The 22,501-nt window shown below is 54.0% G+C and overlaps 5 protein-coding genes across 5 annotated transcripts; 1 reads left to right on the forward strand and 4 right to left on the reverse strand.

The window, feature by feature from the left end:
- Nucleotides 1–2,769: 2,769 nt before the first annotated feature.
- Nucleotides 2,770–4,433, reverse strand: LAJ45_04258 (uncharacterized protein; the record flags this gene model as incomplete). Its single annotated transcript, XM_046113838.1, has 3 exons — nucleotides 2,770–2,792; nucleotides 2,906–3,786; nucleotides 3,853–4,433. 3 exons carry the CDS (start codon nucleotides 4,431–4,433, stop codon nucleotides 2,770–2,772), a joined length of 1,485 nt encoding a protein of 494 aa, XP_045972940.1.
- A 653-nt stretch (nucleotides 4,434–5,086) lies between these two features.
- LAJ45_04259 (uncharacterized protein) lies at nucleotides 5,087–6,071 on the forward strand (the record flags this gene model as incomplete). The annotated part of the gene is made up of 3 exons (XM_046113839.1): nucleotides 5,087–5,365; nucleotides 5,413–5,501; nucleotides 5,579–6,071. The coding sequence occupies 3 exons, from the start codon at nucleotides 5,087–5,089 to the stop codon at nucleotides 6,069–6,071; spliced, it is 861 nt and encodes a 286-aa protein (XP_045972941.1).
- Nucleotides 6,072–6,452: 381 nt separating this feature from the next.
- LAJ45_04260 (uncharacterized protein) lies at nucleotides 6,453–9,680 on the reverse strand (the record flags this gene model as incomplete). The annotated part of the gene is made up of 2 exons (XM_046113840.1): nucleotides 6,453–9,173; nucleotides 9,228–9,680. The coding sequence occupies 2 exons, from the start codon at nucleotides 9,678–9,680 to the stop codon at nucleotides 6,453–6,455; spliced, it is 3,174 nt and encodes a 1,057-aa protein (XP_045972942.1).
- A 1,289-nt stretch (nucleotides 9,681–10,969) lies between these two features.
- Nucleotides 10,970–14,342, reverse strand: LAJ45_04261 (uncharacterized protein; the record flags this gene model as incomplete). Its single annotated transcript, XM_046113841.1, has 6 exons — nucleotides 10,970–11,686; nucleotides 12,005–12,947; nucleotides 13,008–13,408; nucleotides 13,473–13,541; nucleotides 13,653–13,818; nucleotides 13,930–14,342. 6 exons carry the CDS (start codon nucleotides 14,340–14,342, stop codon nucleotides 10,970–10,972), a joined length of 2,709 nt encoding a protein of 902 aa, XP_045972943.1.
- Nucleotides 14,343–17,526: 3,184 nt separating this feature from the next.
- LAJ45_04262 (uncharacterized protein) lies at nucleotides 17,527–21,694 on the reverse strand (the record flags this gene model as incomplete). Its single annotated transcript, XM_046113842.1, has 2 exons — nucleotides 17,527–21,144; nucleotides 21,203–21,694. The coding sequence occupies 2 exons, from the start codon at nucleotides 21,692–21,694 to the stop codon at nucleotides 17,527–17,529; spliced, it is 4,110 nt and encodes a 1,369-aa protein (XP_045972944.1).
- Nucleotides 21,695–22,501: the final 807 nt, after the last annotated feature.

Raw genomic sequence — 22,501 nt, forward strand, 5'->3', positions numbered from 1 at the left:
TAAAATGCGGCCAAAGCTCTGACCTAGAAAAGTGCAGTCTGATAGGGAAAGACAACAACGGCCCGAATAACATGTTTTGCAGCTCTAGGGGTGTGTGGCATGATTATCTTCTCAAAAAGTGATATCATAAATGGACGTCTCGGAAAATTCCGGTGCTAGCTAGATCTCGAGTACCTGTTCGGGGCGCTCTAGATTCTGCAGGTGCTCTATGCAGTGGATAGAGTAAATGTATCCGGGTACATGCTTGTGTAGAGTAGTGTTACCTCAAATTATTGAAGGATCAGATTAACTATGGCATGTTACTGCCCAAATACATCAGTCCCCTGAGGTCTAGCCAGGGGCCACAAGGTTGAACTGACCGCCTCGCTCGAGACCGAAGTTTAAAGAGACCGAGCTAGTATATTGGTCCTGGAAGAATGGTAGATGCGCGCCGAGCTAGTAAATATAAAAAGCCGCGCGTGATTATGAACGGTTCGGGTTGAGTTTGTCTCCGAGTCGCTCATACGTTAACCTGTGGGGGTTAAAGTTAGCAGGGAATGTTAAGGGTTCGAATAGTTTAATTTTAGATAGCCTCACTCAACTCCATTCGGATATCAATCTTTGTCCGAGCCGATGAAAGATTCTGAGTTAGCTCGGTGATCTGCATGTTTATTGGTGTAGCGGGGCTCTGTCCGACTTGCAGAATTTTCAAACGTCCCTAAGATTGAGTTGAAATTAAAGACTAACGGGCCATATACGTCGTATATATACTGCCACCATGTAGGTAAATAAAGTTAGCCCTGGCTCACTGTGGTGATACTAGCTAGGACTCTAGTAAGTGCTGGTCACCGTGCACTGTTTTCTTGCTTATTGTACGATAGCCCAGCTGAGTGCACGAGAGGTCCTGGGGGTGCGTATATTATATTACATGAAGGAGGATAAGTGCCTACCTAATTCTAGATATCAAGGGACACGTCTGGTTAAGCTAGAATGTGGATACCGTTACTAAAAACACCTTACATAGTAAGGCCACACTATATATACTCACTCCACATATGAACCAGAAAATCCGAGCGACAAAGTCAAGAATTGTTTTTATAGAGTGACTATCTTCGTTCTACCATCCAGATAGTTCAATCATTCCCTAATTGATATTATAATGGTAACCAACTAGTGCATCAGATCCGTATATTCCGGAGAGGCTTTGGTGATGGATAGACTTAATTGAGGGCTCCTTACCCTACATGTGCGAGCTCCGTCCAACCAACCCCCCTTCACTTTATTTGCGGAATTCATCTTGGCCTGACTTTTCAATTAGTAGGAGATTGATAAGACAAATCTACATAGTATATGCTATGACAGACCCGCAATACGTTTTGGAGGATTAAAGTCAAGAATTTACAGATGCTGCCTGACACCACTTCGCTAATCGCAGAACGAACCTCACTTTTTTTTTTTTGTTTAATTCATTAATTGCAGCCCTAAAGCTATGGCAATATCACACTGCCCCAGAACCTCCCACCTGCCTCCGCCACCTCTCACAAAGTAGTTAATGCTACGGAAATACCCTCTCACAGGGAGCAAAGGCCGGGAACAAGCAAGACAGCACCACCCCTGCCACAAGGAGAGCAGCAAGAAAGGACCACACAAAAAACCCATCTCCGAATGGAAGGTGCGCTTAGGACCAAAAGGGTTGGAATTTCGAATTTCGCCTCCTCTTGTTGGCGGGGATTACAGAAAGGAGCTATCCTTCCCTGCTCATTTGGGGGGGGGGGGGGGCAGATGATGAAATCCCTCCAAACCCCACATGTGTCTGGCCCGGCGGGGGGGGGGCAGATATACCGTTCCCACTGCAGCGAGGAGAAGTAAGTAACATTGCCCCCGGCCTCATAAATAGGGAAGCAAGTACCCTCTCACGACGAGTGACGTTGTTGGCTCGTGCCAAGGACACTACCACTTTGCTAGACGTATCCATCATTAGCGTCATAACCCATCACTCGGGCGCCAAGACCTTATCAACGAGTCATATATACATGTAGGTTTTGTGCGATAGATACATACATGTACATATTTGTGACAGGGATGAGTCTTCCTGCAGTATGCCGTAGTAAGATCTATAGATCTATATACGTGCATACAATTACTATAATCATTCACTATCACTCGCACCATGTTAGCCAATGACGGGATGGGATGATTTCTCATGTCGAGGATTGTTATATAGGGCTGGTTTAAAGAGACGGTAAGAAGGAGAGATCTAGAAGGTGGCTCTAACTATGCCCAACTGAGTGAATTGCCAACACGTACATAATCTCTTACCCCCCCAACCCTTCTCCCGTTCTTTCCTTTCCGCCCTTTCATCTCCAGCAATTAAGGCAAATACACCTTTCCGCCTACACTATCATCACCCAGCCAACTACATAGAACTTTCTAGATAAATAAATATATACGCATACCACAACACTAGCAAGATCAATATATTAACCGATTCGACTTAAGCTTTGACTATATATTCACCCAACACGCGCACGAAGTGAAGAAATTGATTGCAGCGGATACATGTATATCCAGACCATCCACCCAGTGCACTGCACCAGCTAGATGAGCACCAGCCACACCTCCTCGCTTGATAAGACACTGTCTGTCAGACTGGGTACATGTGGGTAACCAACTACATGTCACAGCTTACGCATAGGTAGGTCGCAAAACAACAATCGGCAAAAAAAAAAAACACATTACCACGACTCCTCCCGCGATTGAAAAACGAACAACAAAACCACAATCCCCCCACTAAAAAGCCGCAGAACGAAAATCTGGCACAAAAAAAAACGATATAACTCATGCCTAAAAATTGAACTTAAACCCCCCACTCCCCGGGAACCCCTGTCCAAACGGGCTCCCCCACCACCCCCACCCGGGAACCCACCCCCGTGTCCCTGGCGATACATGAACGGATGCCCCTGCGCAAACGGGTTCGACCTCTCCTGACTATTCGGGTCATCGCCGTTATCAAAGCGCTCGCGCAGCTCCGGGTTCGACAGGACCTCATACGCCTCGTTGATGGACGACATCTTCTTCTCAATCTCCTCCTTGGTCATGTCGCCGCGGTACTTGTCGGGATGGTACTGCTTCGTCAGCTTCCTGAATGCCTTCTTGATCTCGCGGTCCGAGGCGTCGCGTGCCACGCCAATGACCTTGTAGTAGTCCTTTGTCTTTGAGCGCCGCAGCAGCGTGTGTGCCTCCTGTAGCTTGTGCTTGATGCGCGCGTCGTCCTCGGGCGCGCCCTCGAGCGCGCGGATGGCTTCTTCGAAGAGCTCCTCCTCCAGGAGACGGTTGGCCTTGGCGAGGATGCCGGGGATGGATGACGGGTTGAGGCGCAGCGCCTCGTCGCAGTAGGGCTTTCCCTTCTTGACCGAGTTCATTTCCGTGTATGAGTCACAGGTGATGTCGTAGAGCTTTGCGAGGAGCTCGTTGGGGCATTTGTCGTTGATGTAGGCCTTTTCCTTGAGCTCGGCGAGCTCCTCCTTGATCTCGGCGATGAGGCCGATGTCGTCGGGGGTGCCGACGAGGAGCTTGACGGCGGAGTTGTGCTGGCGTTTTGCGCGGAGGGCTTCGATGGAGGCGAGGGATTTGTTGAGGGACTTTATGCGCCGGAAGGCCTTGCTGCAGGGCTTGGAGTCGGGGTCGGAGTGGAGGCATTTCCGGAGCTGGGCGACGGAGCGGTCGAAATCATTGACGGTGAAGTAGAGGAGCGATGAGATCCGGAGGTGCGGTTCGGTATCGCCAGCGTTGAGCTGTGCAAGATGTCTACAAGAATTACCTGTTAGCTCTAACTCCCTACAAGCATTTGAACTCTGAAAGGGGTGCACCTACGTCAGATCACCGACAGCTTCATGCACCTCCCCTCTCTCCAGCCTACACCTCGCCCTGAGCGCTCTCACACTCGCCATCCCACCCGCCACCACCACCACCGACCCCGCATTCGTCACACACTCCTCCCACTCACCCTTCGCCTCCGCCGCATGGGCCCTCGCCAGCGCCTCCTCCGCCGCATCCACCTCCGCAATCTCGTCCGTCTTGCCCGCCTTCTTGTAGTCCTTCCTTGCGGCGGCCCAGTCGCCCGCGCGCGCCCTGATCTTTGCGCGCTGCAGCAGCGCGCCCTCAAAGTCGGGCTTGAGCGCGAGCACGGCGTCAAAGTCGGCGCTGGCCTGCGCCGACCTGCCGAGCGAGAGGTAGGTGGCGCCGCGCTTGAAGATGGTCAGGTAGTTGCTGGGGTCCTTCTTGATGGCGGCCTCAAAGTGGTCGAGCGCGCCGTGCATGTCGCCCTGAGCGAGGAGGGCGTTGGCGGAGGCGAGGAGCGACGAGACAGGGAGGGAGGGGTCGGGCGCGTCGCTGGCGAGAGAGAGGCTGAAGAGGGCACCGAGGAGGGCGAGCCCGTGGAGTCGGATTATCATTGTGGCGGGGGGGGGGGGGGGGATGGTGGATGGGAGGCGAGTGTGGTGTTGGTGGGTGGCACTGGTGGTGGTGGTGGTGGTAGTAAATAAGGCTAGGTTACTTATGCAGGAACGAACACGGGTAGATAGATAGACAGATAGATGACTGCAGACAGACAGCCCGAGAGGTAAGCTGTATCTAGGAGACGAACAGAGAAGCAATTCCAATTCTGGGGTATATTGCGATGTAGAGTAGCGAGCACAAAGAGTAAGTGACTGACGGGACTGGACTGGCCTGCCTCGACCTAGATCCTTCCTTCCTAGGACGATGGAAGAAGAGTCAGGAGAAGCACGAGAGGAAAGAAAGAAAGAAAGCAGAGAAAAGAAAAGTGGGTGAAATGCGGAGAAGTGAAAGGGGTGAAAGGTGGCCCCTCCCCCCGTTATAAAAGAACCGCTGCAAGGAGAAAGAGCTTCCGTTTGTTCCAGGTGGCCTTTAACAAACTTACCCAGGCCAGAGATAAGATGGCATCTAATCTCTGGGACAGATCTTACCGCATCTTATCACAGCAACTCTAGCATCTAATCTAATCTAATCTAATCTAATCCACACCTCACCCACAGCTCCCCCATCCCCATCCCCACAATCCCCACAATCCCCACACACCACCCACACCATGGCCGACTACCGCGACCTCTGGTCCCCCGCCAAAATATTCTCCCCAACCACCACGCGGCAGCAATCCCAATCCACAAAAGACTGGACCTACGCCGACCAATGGCTGCGCACGCGCTACCACCCACGGCCCGTCCCACCCTTCGAGCGCACCCCCGACACACTGAAAGCCCTCCTCGCCCTCGCCGCCGCCAACGAAGCCGCCGATGACGAGCGCGCCCTCGCGAAAAAGGTCAAGGAGCGCACCCTTGACGCACTGCAGAAGCGCGATGCAGAGGCTGTGGCGGGGGTCCGGGGGGGGGAGAGAACGTGCTGGCCGCCGTCGAGGAGCATCTTACGGCTGAGGGCGTCCGGGCGCTGAATTCACTTGCACTGCTGGCGGTCGCGGTGGATGCGGAGGGGACTGGGACGGTGGAGTATGGCTACACCCCCCCCATTCTACCCCCCCCCCCCAATACTCTCATCAAACTAACAGTGGGTGGGTGGGTCGTAGGTTGGCAAACCAGCTGATAACGCTCACGAAACACGAATTCGCACTCACACAACAATCACAGCACCTCCAGCACCTCCACACCCGTCTCGAGTCCGACCTCGCCACTCTCACCGCCTCCATCACACGACTCACACACGGCGCCGAGTACCGCGTTCCCGCAGAGCTGGCTGCGCAGGTCGGTGAGTGGGGGCGTGCGACACGGCATTTGGCCGGCAAGGTTGATGACTACCGTGAGCGCCTCCAAGATTCAGGAGGAGGGGGAGCAGGAGGTAAAGGGGGAGAGGGAACGACGGTGGAGGCGCTGATCGAGTGCGAGAAGGAGGTGCTGGCGCTGAAGGAGCGGGTGCTGGATTTGGAGGCGCGCGTGAAGGCGTTTCAGGGGCTGCCGCCGGAGAGGGATTTGGCGAGGGTGGAGGTGGAGAGGGTTGAGAGGGAGCTGGCGGGGTTGGAGGAGAGGCGGGAGGCGTTGTATGATAATATGGTGGGGGGGTAGGTTGGTGGGGTCATGGGTGGTCACTCGGCGTGGTAATCATTGACACGGCGCTTTTTTAGTAATGCTAATTTTAGCTTTCTTTCTTTCTTTGCTTTCTTTACTATTTTTAGGATGCTACGATGTTATGGCCAATAATACGACCGTGGCCCTGTCACATAATGAGGATAAATGTCTAATCGATACCACAAACACACAAGAGATGATATTGATAATTTATCATTAAGAATAAGCTACTTATACAAGTCACTAAGAAGGAGAAGAAGAAGAAATTACAAAGAAATCCTACACCCATTGCGCCCTACAACAAACCACACACCTCCAAAGTATATCTACAAGAAAAGAAAACGCAACAAAAGAGAATAAAGAGCAGAGGGGAGACCCTCACTGGCATATCATCTCCAAGATGCCCTCTCCAACATTCCCCGGAACCACCTCAATCACATCTCCCGGCGCCGAGCTACTCTCAAACACCTTCTCCTCCACCGCCGGAATCACAACCTTCAGCTCGACCTTCCCCGTAGGGGCATCCACCACCTTCTCCACTTCCACCTCCATCTTGACCTCCACTACCTCCTTCACCTTCTCCTCCACCTCCTCCTCATCCACGCTCGGCGCCACCACCCTCTCATCCAAGTTCACAACCCTCAGCGCGCCCTTCGGCGCCGTAAACAGCACCTGCACCACCCTCTTCTCGATCGCCGCCTCCAGCTCCAAATCCCACTCATCCCCCAAACCCGAGAACCCCATCCCCATCCCCATGCCAACCCCCAGCGCCGAATCCAACACCATATTACTCGGCATCTCCACCACATCGCCCGCGCTCCCTATCGTTCCCATCGTCCCGGCCGACGCCGACGACGACGCATTCCGCGAGAACCGGCTACTACTCCCCGGCGTCTCCCATAGCGAGATCGGGCTCGTCGGTAATATATCCGGCAGTGCGCTGCGCAGCGCTGATATGCTTGCCCAGCGCCTCGGCGGCTGCTTCTCCTTCTCTTGCTCAAGCTCACCAGCAGCCTTTGCTGCCAATGACACAACACGCCGTTTCGCGACCTGCTCGGGAAAGAACCTAGCCGGCGTCAACAACGTCTTCACCCTCGGCCTCGGCACTACGGGCTCGACCCTCGTTACGGACGGTGGGAACGAGCGGTTATATGGGATCCTAACAGGCGCCGTTGGCACTAGGCTCAGACTCTCTGAGCTGAGTGCCGCTCTCGGCGGGATTCTCGGCAGTGATGCCGTCTGGTCGCTCCACTCGCCACTAAGGGTTGTAGAGCGTGATCGTGAGCGTGACTGCTGCTCATATATGATTTCCTGGGCCGCCATTTTCTCCGCGAATGCCAGTGAGCGGGTATACAGGTTTTGTAGGTTCGCCAGGTGGTGATCGTCATCAGAGCCTGTTGTAGCGGCGCAGGAGCTGCCGCGAGAGCCCCGATTGGGATCGAATGCGTTTTCTTCGGCTTCGAAGATTGTGGAGACTCGGGCGGGGTTGGTTTTTAGGAGTGCCTTTGGAGGCGGGCGGATTCCCGGAACGGCGGCGGTTGACGTAGTTGTGAGGTAGGATGTTTTGCGGAGTAGAGGGGGGCGAGAGGCGGAGGCGGGAGGAGAGGCAGGCCGAGGTTCTGATACCGCAGCTTCTTCACCGAGGACGCGGTAGGAGTGGCTGCGGGTTTCAACGATGCCGACTCGCTCTTGGCTGAGTGATGCTCTGTGGGAGCCATAAATCCCGAGTCTTTCCTGGCTCATAGACAGTCTTCGGGAGCCATATATCGAACCTAATCCGAGTCGCTCTGTGCTGCCGGCCATCATTGAGGGCTTCTCTGTCCCGTAGCAGTTGAAGGATCCCAGTCTCTCTTCACTCGCTGACGGCCCTCCGTAAAATCCAAAGGACCCCCACCTTTCTCTCTCCAGTGGGCCTGCTCCTTCAGCGTCACGCTCGGTTCTCCGGCCCTTTCGGAAGTACCAATGATAGCCAATGATCGCCGCTGCAAGTCCCGCAACACCAAAAATAACTCCAAGCACAATCCCCGTGGTCCTCCTATGCTCCGATTTCCTCCCCGCCGCCTCTTCCTCTTCCGCTGCAAGTATACCCGCGGGCTTATACGTGCCCGCCCACATGCCCGAGGTGACATTGAAGAAGTAGCTCTTGGTATTCACCACCGACGCATTCACAAACGGCGAGATGCGATATCCGCTGGTGATCATCATCACGTCGCCCTCCAGCATCACCGCCGCATGCCCACTCAAGCCCTCTGCCTCCCCGTCCGTCGGCGGGCCCAGCTCGCCCGGGTGGATGAACGGGATGTCCCACCGCCACTCGTCCCTGCCCGCCTCGCCCGTCATCTCGAGGATCACCAGCCGCGGCTCAGCGGGCGTATTGAAATCGCCCACCCATCCGCCGTACACAACAATCCGCTTTCCGTCCCGCGTAGCCACTGCGCTGTGTCCCGACCGCGGGTCAATCCGGCGTGTATCGTCGTTTCGCCGCTGCACAACCGCCGCCACCCTCGCCGACGGATCCGTTTTTGTCGTCTCTCCAACGCCCACGGGCCCGGACCCAGTGGCCAGCACCCGCGTCTCACTCGACCGCAGTCTCGGCGGAGAAGCTGCCGGCAGCCCGACATCTGCAAACCGCCATCGTCCATCTGGCGCAGAATATACCGCCACTTGCCTCATATCCACAAATGCACCCGCCGTGTATCCGCCCACCATCACCACACTCCCTGCGCCGCCGCCGCCCCCCTCTCGTGTTGAAATTGTCGTGAGCGAGAAGCCAGCTTCAGCAATTGGCCACTCGCGATTACTCCGGCCATCATACTCTGCCAGCATCACCGTATCCGTCCCCGCCGCCGCTACCGCCTCACCATCCTGCACCGCCGGCGCCGACGGCGGTGAGGAGCCCTTTCCCTTTCCCTTGCCTTTTCGTTCACCCGGCACATACGACTGCGCCCTTGCCAACGGCCACCCCGCCTCCATCATCCCCGTTGAATATTCCACTCCGCCTCCGGCGGCAGGACACACGCCGCCAAACACGTACGCCGTATTCACTGTCGACGTAGTGATCACCACGCCCTGCTCAAACTCGCGCATGCCCGCCTCGCCCTGCCCGGTCATGAACGTCTCACTCGGCGCCACACTCGACGTCGTGCTACTAACGCCATATGCAAACGCCCTCGCATGATATCTCAGCGGCCTTCGTTCCCCACGGCCTGACGGCGGTGCAATGGACCGAGGGTTCCATGTGTTGCTATGAGAGCTGTATTCGTGGATTGTGATATCGGTGTCGCAGCTGCCTGTTAAGACTGCAAGTTGGCCTGTTGGGAATAGTATTGGCGCTATCGAGATGGCATTGGCGTCAGAGGAGGAGGAAGGTGGGAGCGGCGGAGAGGAAAGCTCAATGAAGGAGTGAGTGAAGTTTGAGGTTGAGTAGGTATTGTTCAACGGTAGGGAGAGGAAGCGGAAACTTTGTGATGAGGGCGAGGGAGGTATGAAGAGGTAGAGAGTTGAGAGATCGGGAGTTAGCAGCGCTGTTGCTTGGTGGGGTGGTTGTGACCCTGAGGCGGTAGGTATTGAAAGGAGGAGTATACTGAAGAAGTAGTAATGCCGCATCGTGAGATATCTCTGATGGTTAGCAGCTGCACGATAATACAGCAGCAGCAACAGCAGCAGCAACAGCAGCAGTATCAGTAGTAGCAGTAAGATCAGTAGTATCTATACGTAGTAGCAAAAGATATCAGCGTGAAGAACCCAAAAAACACCAACAAAGAGGGAGAGCACCCATTATGCACCACCCAACAATACGAATGGCGCAAACACCGAGGCTGGGCCCTTCTCATGACAAAAAAAGTGGTTGGGTTAATATCCACCGCCAACCAAGAAAGCCATGGAGCGGAATGTGGTTTTCACATTCTAGCACCCCAATCCAGACACACCCACCACCCCACCCACCCAGCGGTATGCAGATGTCACGGATCCATGTATGTAGACGGTACCTACATACTCCTCTGCCGCGTGTTTTGGTGTTCTGGGGGGATGGCTGAAAGTGGATCAGCAGTGGAAAAGATTGAACTGGGGCTATTTTTATTCTTACCATCACTACTACCATCTGCTTTTAGACTGATATTTGTAAATATAGCAGGAAGGAGACCGTCCTGGCCCGTTTGGTTTGCTCTAGTGCCCTATTGCTTGGATGGTATAATTGCTCGGATGAGAGATGAGAGCGAATAGGATTAGTGAGATTAACGGGGTTGCCGCAGTCTTTAATTTATGGTTCTCAAAACTATAACACATATCTTAACTGATTAAACCACGTAACCGCCGCAACGTGTTTGGACACCGTACACCGTGGCTGGCTGGCTGAGTTGGTACAATAGTAACAGTAGGTTGGTAGGGGTAGCACGGTCTAACCGCAACAAGCGTTTAATAGTAGGAAGCCAAACGCCAAGCTAGCGCCCCAACCCTTGCCCCCTGCCAAACTAAATAATTATCCTCACAACGAAGTAGTAATTGTAATAGAAATAATTATCCTCATAGCAAAGTAGTAATCATCCTCATATATAGCTTAAAGTAATAATTATCCTCATAATAAAGGAGTAGTAATAAAAGAAAAGAGAGAGAGAAACGAAAAAGATGAGAAAAGAAAAGGCCATCCTCTCGCTCTCTTGCTCTCTGCACATTTATTTAATAATACAACACCATCTTCTTTATAACCCTCGTCCAAGAAAAGAAGTAAAAAGGGAAGCTCTCAAAAACCATCACCGATACAATGATGCCAATCAAAAAAAAGCGGAAGAGAAAGAAAAAAAACAGAAGAAACGACAAAAGAAAACAGAAATAGTATACTACTTATAATACTAAAAGAAAAGAAAGAAAAGGCACTACCAACTACAACTACAACCCTATTTCGCCACCGACGCCCTCATCTGTTCCTTCCAGACATCCAGCGCCCTCACCAACACTTCCTTCGCCACGCCCTTCTGCCTCTCCCTCTCCTCCACAATCCGCACCTTCTCCCTCCTTCCCCTCTCCTCTTTCTCTACCCCCCACCGCCTCTTCCTCTCCTCAATCTCTCTCCTCCTTGCCAACCACGCCACCGAATGGCCCAATCCCGCTCCCGCACCCTCCACCGCATCTAATGGCGGCACCGTAAACCACAATAACTTCCCCTCGCCATCGCGCAAGAACTGCGCCGCCGTTTCTTCAGGAATATTATGTGTAACGCTGTCGGGGAGCGTGAACGTAGTTGGGGGTGCAGGGGGGTTATATTGTTTTTGCGGGAGCGCCTGTGAGGCTGCTGCGGCCGCGTTCTGGTGCTGCGAGGGCGGCGCGGAGGGGTAGCCTTGGGAGGAGTGTTGGCGCGTGGGGGTGTAGTGGTGGGATGCGTAGGGGGTCATTGGAGAGCGGGCGTGGGGTTGTTGGTGCTGGGGGGCGGGGGAGGCCGCGGCGGTGGGGGTGCTGGTCACGGAGGCGGCAAGGTGCGCTTGCTTGTACATTTGGGTCATTGACATTGTCTCGTGGTAATCGGGGTTTATGACGCGGGCGGGGCGCTCTGAGGCGGGGGCGGGGGTGGGCATAGGTGCTGGGGGAGGCGGGGTGGGCTCTGGTGGGGGGGAGTCCTGTTTACTGTTAGTGAGTGTGCGAGAAAGAGAGAGTGTGTGGGGGGGAGTGTGTGTATATATTTGTGTGTGTGTGGGTAGGACGATGGATGGATGTTGGGTGTTGCGGTGTTTGCTTGTTGTGGTGACAGCGAGTGTCGTCGCATGCTCTGCCAATTGCAGGCAGCGAGGCAAAAAGCTCATGCAGCAGCAAGCAAACTGTTGGGCAACCATCCATCCAGACATCACTGACATCCCGCCCGCCACAATGCAATATATAGACGCCAGTATAGATAATGTAGACGTGGAAATAAGAAATAAAAGAAAATAAAAACTCACATTCTCTCTCCGTGCCCTTCTAAACACCGCGCCGATAATTGGCGGCGCATTCTCCACGCCCATCTTCGCCTCCGGTAACGGATCGTCCTCCTTCGCGTCCGCTGGCAGCATATGCAGGATGGGACTCGGCATCTTCTTAAGCACCTGTTGCTTCTCAAAGCTGTCGAGATCGTAGTCCTGGCCCCGCACCTCATCCGGGATGCAACTTTTCCACGTTTTGATCTTGTTGAAGTGCTTCTCCACCTCGTTGTACCTGCTCTCGCACACATAAATTGGCGTGCGCTTCGGGTCAATGCCCTTTGGCCGTCCGCGCGAATAGCGGGTAAAGAACATGACAAAACACTTTCCGAGCACCTCGTCAATGTGGTGATCGCGGTACTGCCCTGTCTTGACAACCTCATCCGGGTAGAACTTCTTGTTCTCCCAGTGCACGGTCTGCTCTGGCCGGTAGTACCAGCACGCGTTGATCCAGATCTGCCCGTCGTGGTCCTTCCATGTGCGGAAGATTTGGCCTACAGTGGGTTTGTTTGGGTCGTTGGGATTGATGATATGGATCCAGTCGCCGACGCGGTAGTTCTCGCCCTTATGCGGGATATGATCGAGCGGGAGACGTAATTGTTTGCCTCCACCTCCAGCGCCCTCGTCGCCGCCGGTAATGTCCTCGTCCTTGCGCGCCTTTTCAATCTCGGCGGCTTTGCGCATCTCCTCCTGCAGCATGACGGCATCCTGGTAGAGCTGCGAGTCGTCCTCATTGAACGCTTTAGCATTCTCAAACATCAGCTCCATGTCGGCAATGAACTGGTCGAACGTCTTGTATTCGCGGCGCTTGACATTCTTGCGGATCAGGTCCAGCGCAATGGGGTTCTTGATCTCCTGGAAGTATTCCGGAAACTCCTTCTTCTCGGGGAGCTTCTCAAAGGCGTTAATTCGAAGATTCCCGGACCTGTGACTACCCATCAGCACACACACCCTCCACTCGGGGGGCCTTCAACACCAAACTCACGCCTCATCCTTCAACTTCCTCAGCGCCTTCAGCACATTCTTAACCCTGACCTCCATTGGCGTATCCACCCTGGGTGGCCTACCCCTCTTACGCCTCGGATCATTCATATCCTTCCTAACGCTCTCATTCCCACCTTCTCCGTCGTCGTCCTTGACATTCTTCCCCGTTCGCCTCCTAGTGGAGATACGGCGCTTCTTGCCATCGTCCTCTTCCTCCTCCTGGGCGTCGTCCTCCTCGTCTTCCTCCTCATCCTCCGCAGCCGAGTCTTCTTCGGGGTCTGGAGAGCCTTGGGAGCCGCTGGGGGAGGGGGGCGGTAACGGGCCGAGGTCTGGCAGTTCGCTGTCGGCTTGCTGGATCACATTGGCGTCGCGGAGCTTGCCGAGTTCGGTGCTGAGGGTGCCCTAGTGTCGGGGGGCGGGGTTAGTGGGCGCGCGGGGGTGTGCGGGGATGGGAGGGGGCGCATACTTCTAGAGTCTCCGCGTCCTCATATATCACACTATCATGTCGATTATATAATTTTGCATTATGAAATATCTACCATACCCAGTTCATATCAGTCAACCCCTTCTCCCAGGAGGTGTTTCCGAGGGGTCAGGTCGGGTTGGGGAGAATAGTTCAAGGGAGAAAAAAATTCCGCTCACACACCTGCGCGCAATCCTTCACAAAGTCGGTAAACGCCGTGTACGTCTTCCTCTTGACATTCAGCTGCACCGGGTTCAGCGCCTGGGGGTGCTTGATAAGTTTATAGTAGTCCACAAACTGCCGCTTTGGCAGCAGGTCGTGGAACGCCTCCGAGAGATCGCGCTCGCTACTAAACCACACCCAAGCCAATTGTTAGTTCAGCCGTCACGATCTCTTGCTCAATCGATCGCGCCAGAGGAAGAGTGAGGGGGTGGTGGAAGGGGTGAGTAGTAATACGAACTCTGTGGGATCCCGCTGGTTGAAGAGGGCGTCCAGGACGGTCTGCATGGCACGGAAGAGCTCATCGCTGAGCTTCGGCGTCGGGTTTCGCACAGTGACCATGACGTGTGGGGAGGAGGGGGTTATGTTCTTTGCCTTCGTTCCTTCCTTCGGTGCTTGCTTCGCAACGCGTTTGTGTGGGAGGGTGGAGGTGGAGGAGGAGGGAAGGGGGAGGACGGGCGCTGATTCGGTGGATGGGCGGGTTTGTTTCGTTTTCGGCCTTTGCGAAGGGTGGTTGGTGCTGCGGTTGGGGTTTTTCTCATGTGGGTGATGCGCGTTGGGTGGTAAATATTCTGGCAGGGGTGTGGCGGTGCGGGTGGGGTCCGCCACAGGGGATGGGCGAGTGAGATCGCGTGATTGCGCGTGGGGTTCCATGGAACAAAAAAGATATATTTCAACCACTGGGTAATGGGTGTGTTTAATTGATCAATCGAGGGATTAATTGCGCAGCTGCATAAATAATAACCCCCAGATCAATAACTATACGTTTCCACACCTCTTGGAAGAGATGTGGCTTTTTCCCAGCCTACGAACAACGTGACAGACACTCTGGCACCACATAATTAAATTCAGTTAATTTGATACAAAGTACAGCGGTGGGTATTAAGTCATCGGACGGCCTAGCCACAATTTTGCCTGCAAACGCGTATTTTGGTAGCGTTCTGTCTGATCACTTATTACCCACCGCTGTACAAGACTCAATCTAGTCTATTTGCGATCTTCTAATAGCACAATCCACCACCGCAGTTGTTTCACCTTGGCATCAACACCACAACGCCAAACGCCAAGACCCGAGTGATCTCTCATGCCACAAACACCCACACCATCACAGTACATGTATATTTAGAACTGTCACTGTCCCCGCGGTAGTATTGACTATTACATCAACCAAGATCATCTAAATGTAACTATAAACTCCCAAATATAACATCAGTCCAATCTCGCTTCAGATTTTAGAAACATCCATCCCCCGCCCAACACGCACACAGAAGACCACCTCACCATGGATTACGTTGCAAGACTTATCACCTCGTCCATCTTTGATGGTTGCTGCGGCTCGCTAAACAAAAGCCACTATTACGTCGTCAACCTTTTTCTTGATATAAGTACGTATTTCCCTATCTATGTATACCTTTGTGCCCACCGCAGCCGTGCTGACTGGTAGATTATAGTTTGTTCGCTCCGCTACACAATCGTAGCAATGCTCGTACTTACGTGTTTAACTACATGTGCCTGGTCGGTCCCGATCCCTAAAGAAGATGTGTTCAGGAGGGGGTGCCAAGGGTGCTTTGCCTGCGACTGGGATCGAATCTGGGCAAGAGTGAGGCAGGGGAAGATTTGGGGCGAAGATAGCCTCGAAACCTTGAACTTCTTTTCGATATTTTAAATGCTGGCTGGCTGTATGTTGGCCATGGGTGTTATTGTTTTTTTGGTTGGTTGGTGGGGGATATAGAGCTCTGGGCTTCCTATCTAGCCAGTAGGACCTTCCAGTGGTAAATCTCCTTTTTTCTCACTGTGTTTTTCCCGCGGGGGGATTGATGGTTTTACCACTGAGAGCGCCTACTAGTTAGATAGGAGGTCTTGAGGCCTGTAGGTCTCACCATCTTAGAAAGTTTAGTGAGCTTCTAAATATAGATTATTCATATAAATTATGCATCTAGAAAAGTGGCTATTAAAACACATTATTAAATGTAGTCCTTAGAGTTTCTGGGTTCGGTAGGGGTTAAAAAATTCTGAATTTCCGAGCCACTTCAAGGCCGTTCGAAGATGATCGGACCGACTCACAACCGTAGACAAAGCTTAAGTATTTGGATCTGTTTGATAGAACAGGCTTTGCAAATTCTGAATTGGCACTCATCTTGATACTTCAAGCGACTTCCGGAAGTTGGTGGTAAAAGCCCTCGGCCCCTAGCTCTGTGGAGATGAATTATCGTCTCGCCATGGCCTTACCTATTGCGGAAAAGGTCTAAAGTAAAATGACATAGTTCGCTACGATCTAAAATAAATACGGAAAAGGTCTAAAATAACACATTTTTGGGTAGACATGCTCTACAATAACACATGAGATGGATTGTTGGTAAGTTCTAAGTTCTTCATCTTGACGGTGGTGCCAAGTTCAAATATCACTTCCAGTGTAGTATCCACTATGGGCGGGTGGTCTAGTGGATAGACTGCTCGCTAGACACCGAGCGTACCCAGGATACAACCAATACACACATAAGGTCCTGGGTTCAAACCAGGGGTGGGGGTAGTAGTCGCAAATTTCTCAATAAGTCGCTACAGTACCTTTTGTAGTTTTGTAGAACCTTTTGTTCTTTTTCTTTTCCTGTAGTAAAATAAATCAGGAACGCTATCTTGATGTTTGATTTTTCTAGGGGGGGGGGAAGGGGAGTGTCCATTTTGCATCATGTGTTATCAAAGCACGTGATATACCGAAAAATGTGTCATTTTAGACCTTTTCCATAAAGTGCATGTATTTATTACCCAAAGAATTAGAACGGTACTGAGTCAACTCATATCGACTCTACCACTACACAATAGTCAGGGCTCTTGGGCTTCACAGGGTCAATATTGCAATATTATCCACGAGCCAAGATACATCCCCAAGCAATGTGTATTTCCCCCCAAAGCCCTTTCCCCGCCTGTAAACAGCGATAGATGTACATGTACATGTAATTCCAGCTACCTGCATGTTCTTTAAATCCGGATCCGCGCTTCGATGTCCAGTTTACTTAGTGCCCAAGGTTCGTGACTACACCCATAATACAAAAGTTAAACCCACGCACAAACCAGGTCGTGGGAATATCCCTCAAGCCGGATCCTAATAAGAGCCAAAAGAGCATGAACAAGCCCCCCCCCCCCCCCTCTCCAAGGTGCACAACGAAAACCCCCAAATAGGGCGGGGCCGCATGAAATAACCGTCAAAGAGGCGTGATGAGGACTTACTTTTACCTAATTACCCCACGACACTTACGGACAGAGGGAAGGGTAAAGAAAACCCGACAAGCCCTCAAGCCATGGGAGGATAGGGTGTAGGCGTCGACATTACCAAACCTTAAACCAGCAAAGACGATGTGGACTGGGTAGGCGCGTAGCGTAAAAATAAAGTTTCCCATCCCAAAAGAGACAAAGACGTGGAAGAGCCCGGCTACATCGATGGTCAAAACTCAAAAGCCGCCGCTGGGATACGACAAACCTTATTTCCTAGGTTATGGTTTGACCGCATACCGACCCTCGGGTGCGGAACAGTGCGTAGACTTCCCTTCCTTACGCTGCTGCGAAACCTCGATCTTTACCGAGACTGCAACAGAGGTGGAGCGATCTGTAGATGATCGGATTGGCAGATGGGTGTCACGGGTTAAACTTCCGCACCAATTTTTTTTACATCCCCCTAAGCATCACATCACAAGTCATCACTCGCACCAACATCCCTGCAATATTTTGAATTCCTGATATCCGGGCGCAACAAAAAAAGCCAACAACAAAAAAGCTATTTATTTCTACAAAAAGACCAAAGCAGATAAAAAAGAAAAGCAAACACGCCTCTTTATCTCCATAACTAACCAACCCACCTCCTTGCGCTCCTAAACAGCCTAACCCACGGACCCACCTCCCACGCCTCTTCCCTCGCCCTCTCCGGCAAATAACTAACACTCTCCCTCATCACCGTCCTCTCCGGGTGCGGCATCATGGCCAACACCCTTCCATTCACACTCCTCACACCCGCAATACCCTCCGGCGACCCGTTCGGATTCGCCGGATACACCTCCGTCGGCCTGCCCCTCCCATCCACATACCTGACCACGGCGCCGCCCTGCGCCTGCAGTCTCTGCAGGTGCTCCTGGCTCTTAAACGTCGCGCGCCCCTCCCCATGGGCGACCGCAATCGGGAACGACGACCCGGACATCCCGTCCAAGAACACGCTCGGGTTCTTCTCGTCCGCCGCGTCCTTGACCTCCACCATGCATAGGCGGGCCTCATACTGCTCGCTGCGGTTACGCTCAAACACCGGCCAGTTCTCCGTGCCGTCAATGATCTCCTTGAGCCTGCTGAGGAACTGGCACCCGTTGCAGACACCCAGCGCGAAGGTGTCGGTCCTCTGGTTAAAGAACTTCTCAAACACGGTTCTCGCGCCCTGGTGGAGCAGCACGGACTTGGCCCACCCGGCACCGGCGCCGAGGACGTCACCGTATGAGAACCCACCGCAGGCGGCAATACCCACGAAGCTGTCGAGCGTGAGGCCGCGGTCGATGATATCCGTCATGTGCACGTCCACTGGGGTAAATCCCGCCAATCTAAACGCGAACGCCATCTCCGCATGTCCATTGACACCCTGCTCACGCAGGATGGCCACACGGGGCTTCGCAGTCGGGACGGTTGCAAACAGCGGGGCGCTGGGGTTGAAGGTGAGGTTGTAGCTAAGACCTGGGTCCGCATCATCGAGGATGGCCCCATACTCCTGGTCCGCGCATGCCGGGTTGTCGCGGATGCGCTGCATAATGTGAGAAGTGGCAGCCCACTTCTGCTGCAGTGTGCCGCGGGAGGCCTCGTACACAGGGGCAGCGTCGTAGGTAAAGGTAAGCTTCTGGTCGTTGGCCTGCTTGACGGACCCGAGGGCCTTGACATCCTTGACGCCCCTCGCCGCAAAGATCTGTGTGAAGGCTGCCACGTCCGTGTCCTTGACCTGGAAGACAGCTCCAAGCTCCTCGTTGAAGAAGGCCTCGAGCACGCCGCTGGTCTCGCCATTGCGGGCAACATCCTTCAGCTCGACATCGACACCGACACGGCCGGCGAAAGCCATCTCAACAATCGTCGTGAACAGACCACCGTCGCTGCGGTCGTGGTAGGCGTGCACAATGCCCTTCGCGCGGGCCTCAGCACAGGCCTCGAAAAAGCCCTTAAACACCTCGACGTCCCTGACATCCGGCGCCTCGTTCCCAACCTGTCCAAAGACCTGCGCAACGGCGCTTCCGCCCATCGCCATCTTCCCACCGGCAAGGTCAACCAGTACAAGCTTACTTTCACCAATCTCACTAACACGCCTCAACTGTGGTGTCCATGTCTTGCTGACATCGCCGACGGCCGCAAAGGCCGTAACCACCAAACTGATGGGCGCCGTCACCTCCTTCGAGGCGCCGGTCTCGCGCTCGGTCCACTTCATCTTCATGCTCATTGAGTCCTTACCGACGGGGATACTGACACCCAGCTTCGGGCAGAGGTCCATACCAATTGCTTCAACGGCTTCATACAGCGCTGCGCCCTCTCCAGCGTGGTTCCCAGCCGCCATCCAGTTGGCCGACAAGCGCACTCTCGGGAGCCCGCCCTGGATGTCGGAGGCAGCCAAGTTCATGAGCGACTCTGCCACCGCCATCTTCGCGGACGCCGCCGGCGAGATCAGCGCCAGCGTCGGCTTCTCGCCCATAGCCATCGATTCACCCGTCTTCACACCCTCCTCGAGCGCCGTCGCCGTGACCGCAGCATCCGCAACCGGCACCTGCCACGGCCCAACCATCTGGTCTCTCGTGATCAGACCCGTGACCGTCCTATCTCCAATAGTGATCAAGAAGCTCTTTGATCCCACACTTGGCAGATGTAGAACACGGTCGACAGCCTCCTGGATGAGGACCTCCTTCGGAATCTCCGCAAGGTAGCTCTCAAGCGTGGTATCGAACGCCGGGAGATCCAGCTTGCGGCTCTCCACCACACGGGTCATCTTCGGGGGCTTTCCAAACAGCGTCGACATCGGCAGGTCAATGACCTTCGGGTCCTTCTCGCTGTTACGGTCCTTAAGCACCAAGCGCTGCTCCTCCTCTTTCCCGCCCTGGGCTCGTCCAACGACCGAGAACCCACATCGCTCACGCTTGGCAATGGTTTCGAAGGTCTTGAGACCCTCCTCCGCGACGGCCATGACATAGCGCTCCTGTGCCTCACAGCACCAGATCTGGAGGGGGCTCATGCCTTTATCCGCGCTCTCGACCTCTCTCAGCTCAAACTCCGCGCCCAAGCCCGCATCATGCACCAGCTCCGGCAGCGCGTTCGAGAGACCACCAGCACCAACATCGTGGATGGAGCGGATAGGGTTGTTGACACCAAGGGCAACACAGGCATCAATCACCATCTGCGCCCTCCTCTGCTGCTCCGGGTTCCCTCTCTGGACCGATGCAAAGTCCAAGTCCACATTCCCCTCACCGGATGCGATCGACGACGCCGCACCACCTCCAAGTCCAATCAACATCGCCGGGCCTCCAAGCACAATCAGATATGCCCCGGGCTCAATCATGCCGGGTTCCTTGATCGCATGGATCGGGCGGACCGTTCCCAGGCCTCCCGCTAGCATGATAGGCTTATGGTACCCGCGGACCTCATCCCCGCCCTTCCCATCTGCAACCCTTGTCGTCAGCGTGCGAAAGTACCCCATGATGCACGGCCTTCCAAACTCGTTGTTGAACGCTGCGGACCCAATGGGCGCCTCCAGCATGATATCTATCGGCGACGCAATATGGTTCGGCTTCCCCATATCAATCTCCCACGGCTGACGGTGGCCCGGAATCAGCAAATCTGACACACTGAACCCCGCCAATCCCGCCTTCGGCTTCGACCCGCGGCCCACCGCGCCCTCATCTCTAATCTCGCCGCCCGATCCCGTCGCCGCACCGGGGTACGGCGACACCGCAGTCGGATGGTTATGTGTCTCGACCTTGGCCACAAAGTGGACCATCTCCTTCGTCTGCTTCCATTCCCCGTTCACATCGGGCGCCCAATGCACCGCCTCATTCCCCTGTAAGACCGCCGCGTTGTCTGAGTACGCCGAGACGGTGTGGTCCGGCGAGAGCTTATGCGTGTTCCTGATCATGCCAAAGAGAGAGTTCGGCTTCTGCTGGCCGTCAATGGTCCATGAGGCGTTGAACTGCTTGTGGCGGCAGTGCTCCGAGTTGACCTGCGCGAACATGAACAGCTCGACGTCGTAGGGGTCGCGTGGGCACGGGCCGGTGGCTGAAAAGGCATCAAGCAGGTACGAGATCTCACTCTGGTCGAGTGCGAGGCCGAGCTCCTTGTTTGCCTTCTGTAGGGACTCTAGGGGTGTTGAGGTTGCGGAGTGGAGGTCTACACGGCCGACTGGGAGAGGGTCGTGAGTTCCAAAGAGCGCCTCGAACGTTGGAGGCTGCAGCGAGAGGGTCTACATAGCACAATTAGAACTCCAGTAGCAAGATCATGCAACCACAGTCACCACAAACCTGTGTCATGCGATCATAGACCGCCTCCGCACCAGGGAACCCCGCGCCAGTCCACTCCCTCCCTTCCTCAAACACCACCTCCACCAGCACGCCCCTCTCAATCCTCTTGACACCGCTCAACCCACACACCGCCGCAATACTCGTCGCCTTCGACGACCATGGACTAATCGTGCCCGCCCTCGGACACACCCACCAGACTGACCCATCTGCCTTCCCCGTGCCAGTTACAACCCTCACCAACCTCTCCGTGTCCTTGTCCTCCTCGCCATAGTGCAGCAGCTGCTCCAGATACCTCCTTTCGGCGCTGCCGGACTGGGACAGCACCTGGGCGGCCGCAGCGTCAGTGGGGCACACGTAGTGCACGTAGAGCGATGCAATGCTCTTGACGACGGCGGCGCCAGCGAGGGCTGTGTTGAGGGCGTCTTTGATCTCGACTAGGCGGAAGGTCGAGTATGCGGGCGAGCCGGGAATGGCCAGAAACTCGGACGCCATTATGATGTGTGTGTAGAAAAAAAGATTTTTCTTTCCTTTTTTAGTGTCTCTTTTTTTCCCAGTTGGAGAAAAGAAGGAGATGAGGTAGAGATAGAAGGAGCGATGAGGTGTAGTTGGTATAAAGGTGGGCCGCAGATCTGTAGTTTAAAAAAAAAAGGGTGAGTGATAAACCTGGCGGCGGGGTACTAATCCATGGCACGGCGGGGCAAAAAAAAAAATTTCCACTTATCGATAACAGTGTGGTGGGGGTTAGAGACAAAAAAAAAAAAAGGCTCGTGGAGAGTGGGTTAGGGTTTGGGTTGGAGGTTTGGGGGGTCATAGGCGGTCATTCGCTTCGTTTCAACCACCATCGACACCCACACAGCCCCATCCCAGACACACCCCCACGTTTCTGATTAGAGTTGTGTGCCACCGACCAAACTTACTTGAAAAAAATATGCAACGAGCATCCATGATAATCAGGTACAAACTGCATCTGTGATGGATGCATGTGTCACTAGATATTCGGAGTCTAGGGGCTCTCTTAATCGAATGAAGCTGTGAGTGATGATGATGGATCAAGTCGGCATCGCAGCTTAACTTCAAAGCATCTCAAGACTAACACATACGCTTAACCGGTTGCAAGCACATATGTAGCCGTGGTAACGTGTCTTAACATCTATTCCGCTAACCTGTCCCACAACGTCCTTGCATAAGGAGGAGTTTTTCAAGCAAGCAGTTAGTACTGCAATTTCAGCACGGAGAAGGACTTAGCCTTCCGTGTAACATTCTCTATTTACTTGAAGGCGGGATGAACCCTCCTCGATC

Source organism: Morchella importuna, assembly GCF_003444635.1.
Source record: "Morchella importuna strain M04M26 chromosome Unknown Morimp01GS010, whole genome shotgun sequence".
NCBI classification, from domain to species: domain Eukaryota; kingdom Fungi; phylum Ascomycota; class Pezizomycetes; order Pezizales; family Morchellaceae; genus Morchella; species Morchella importuna.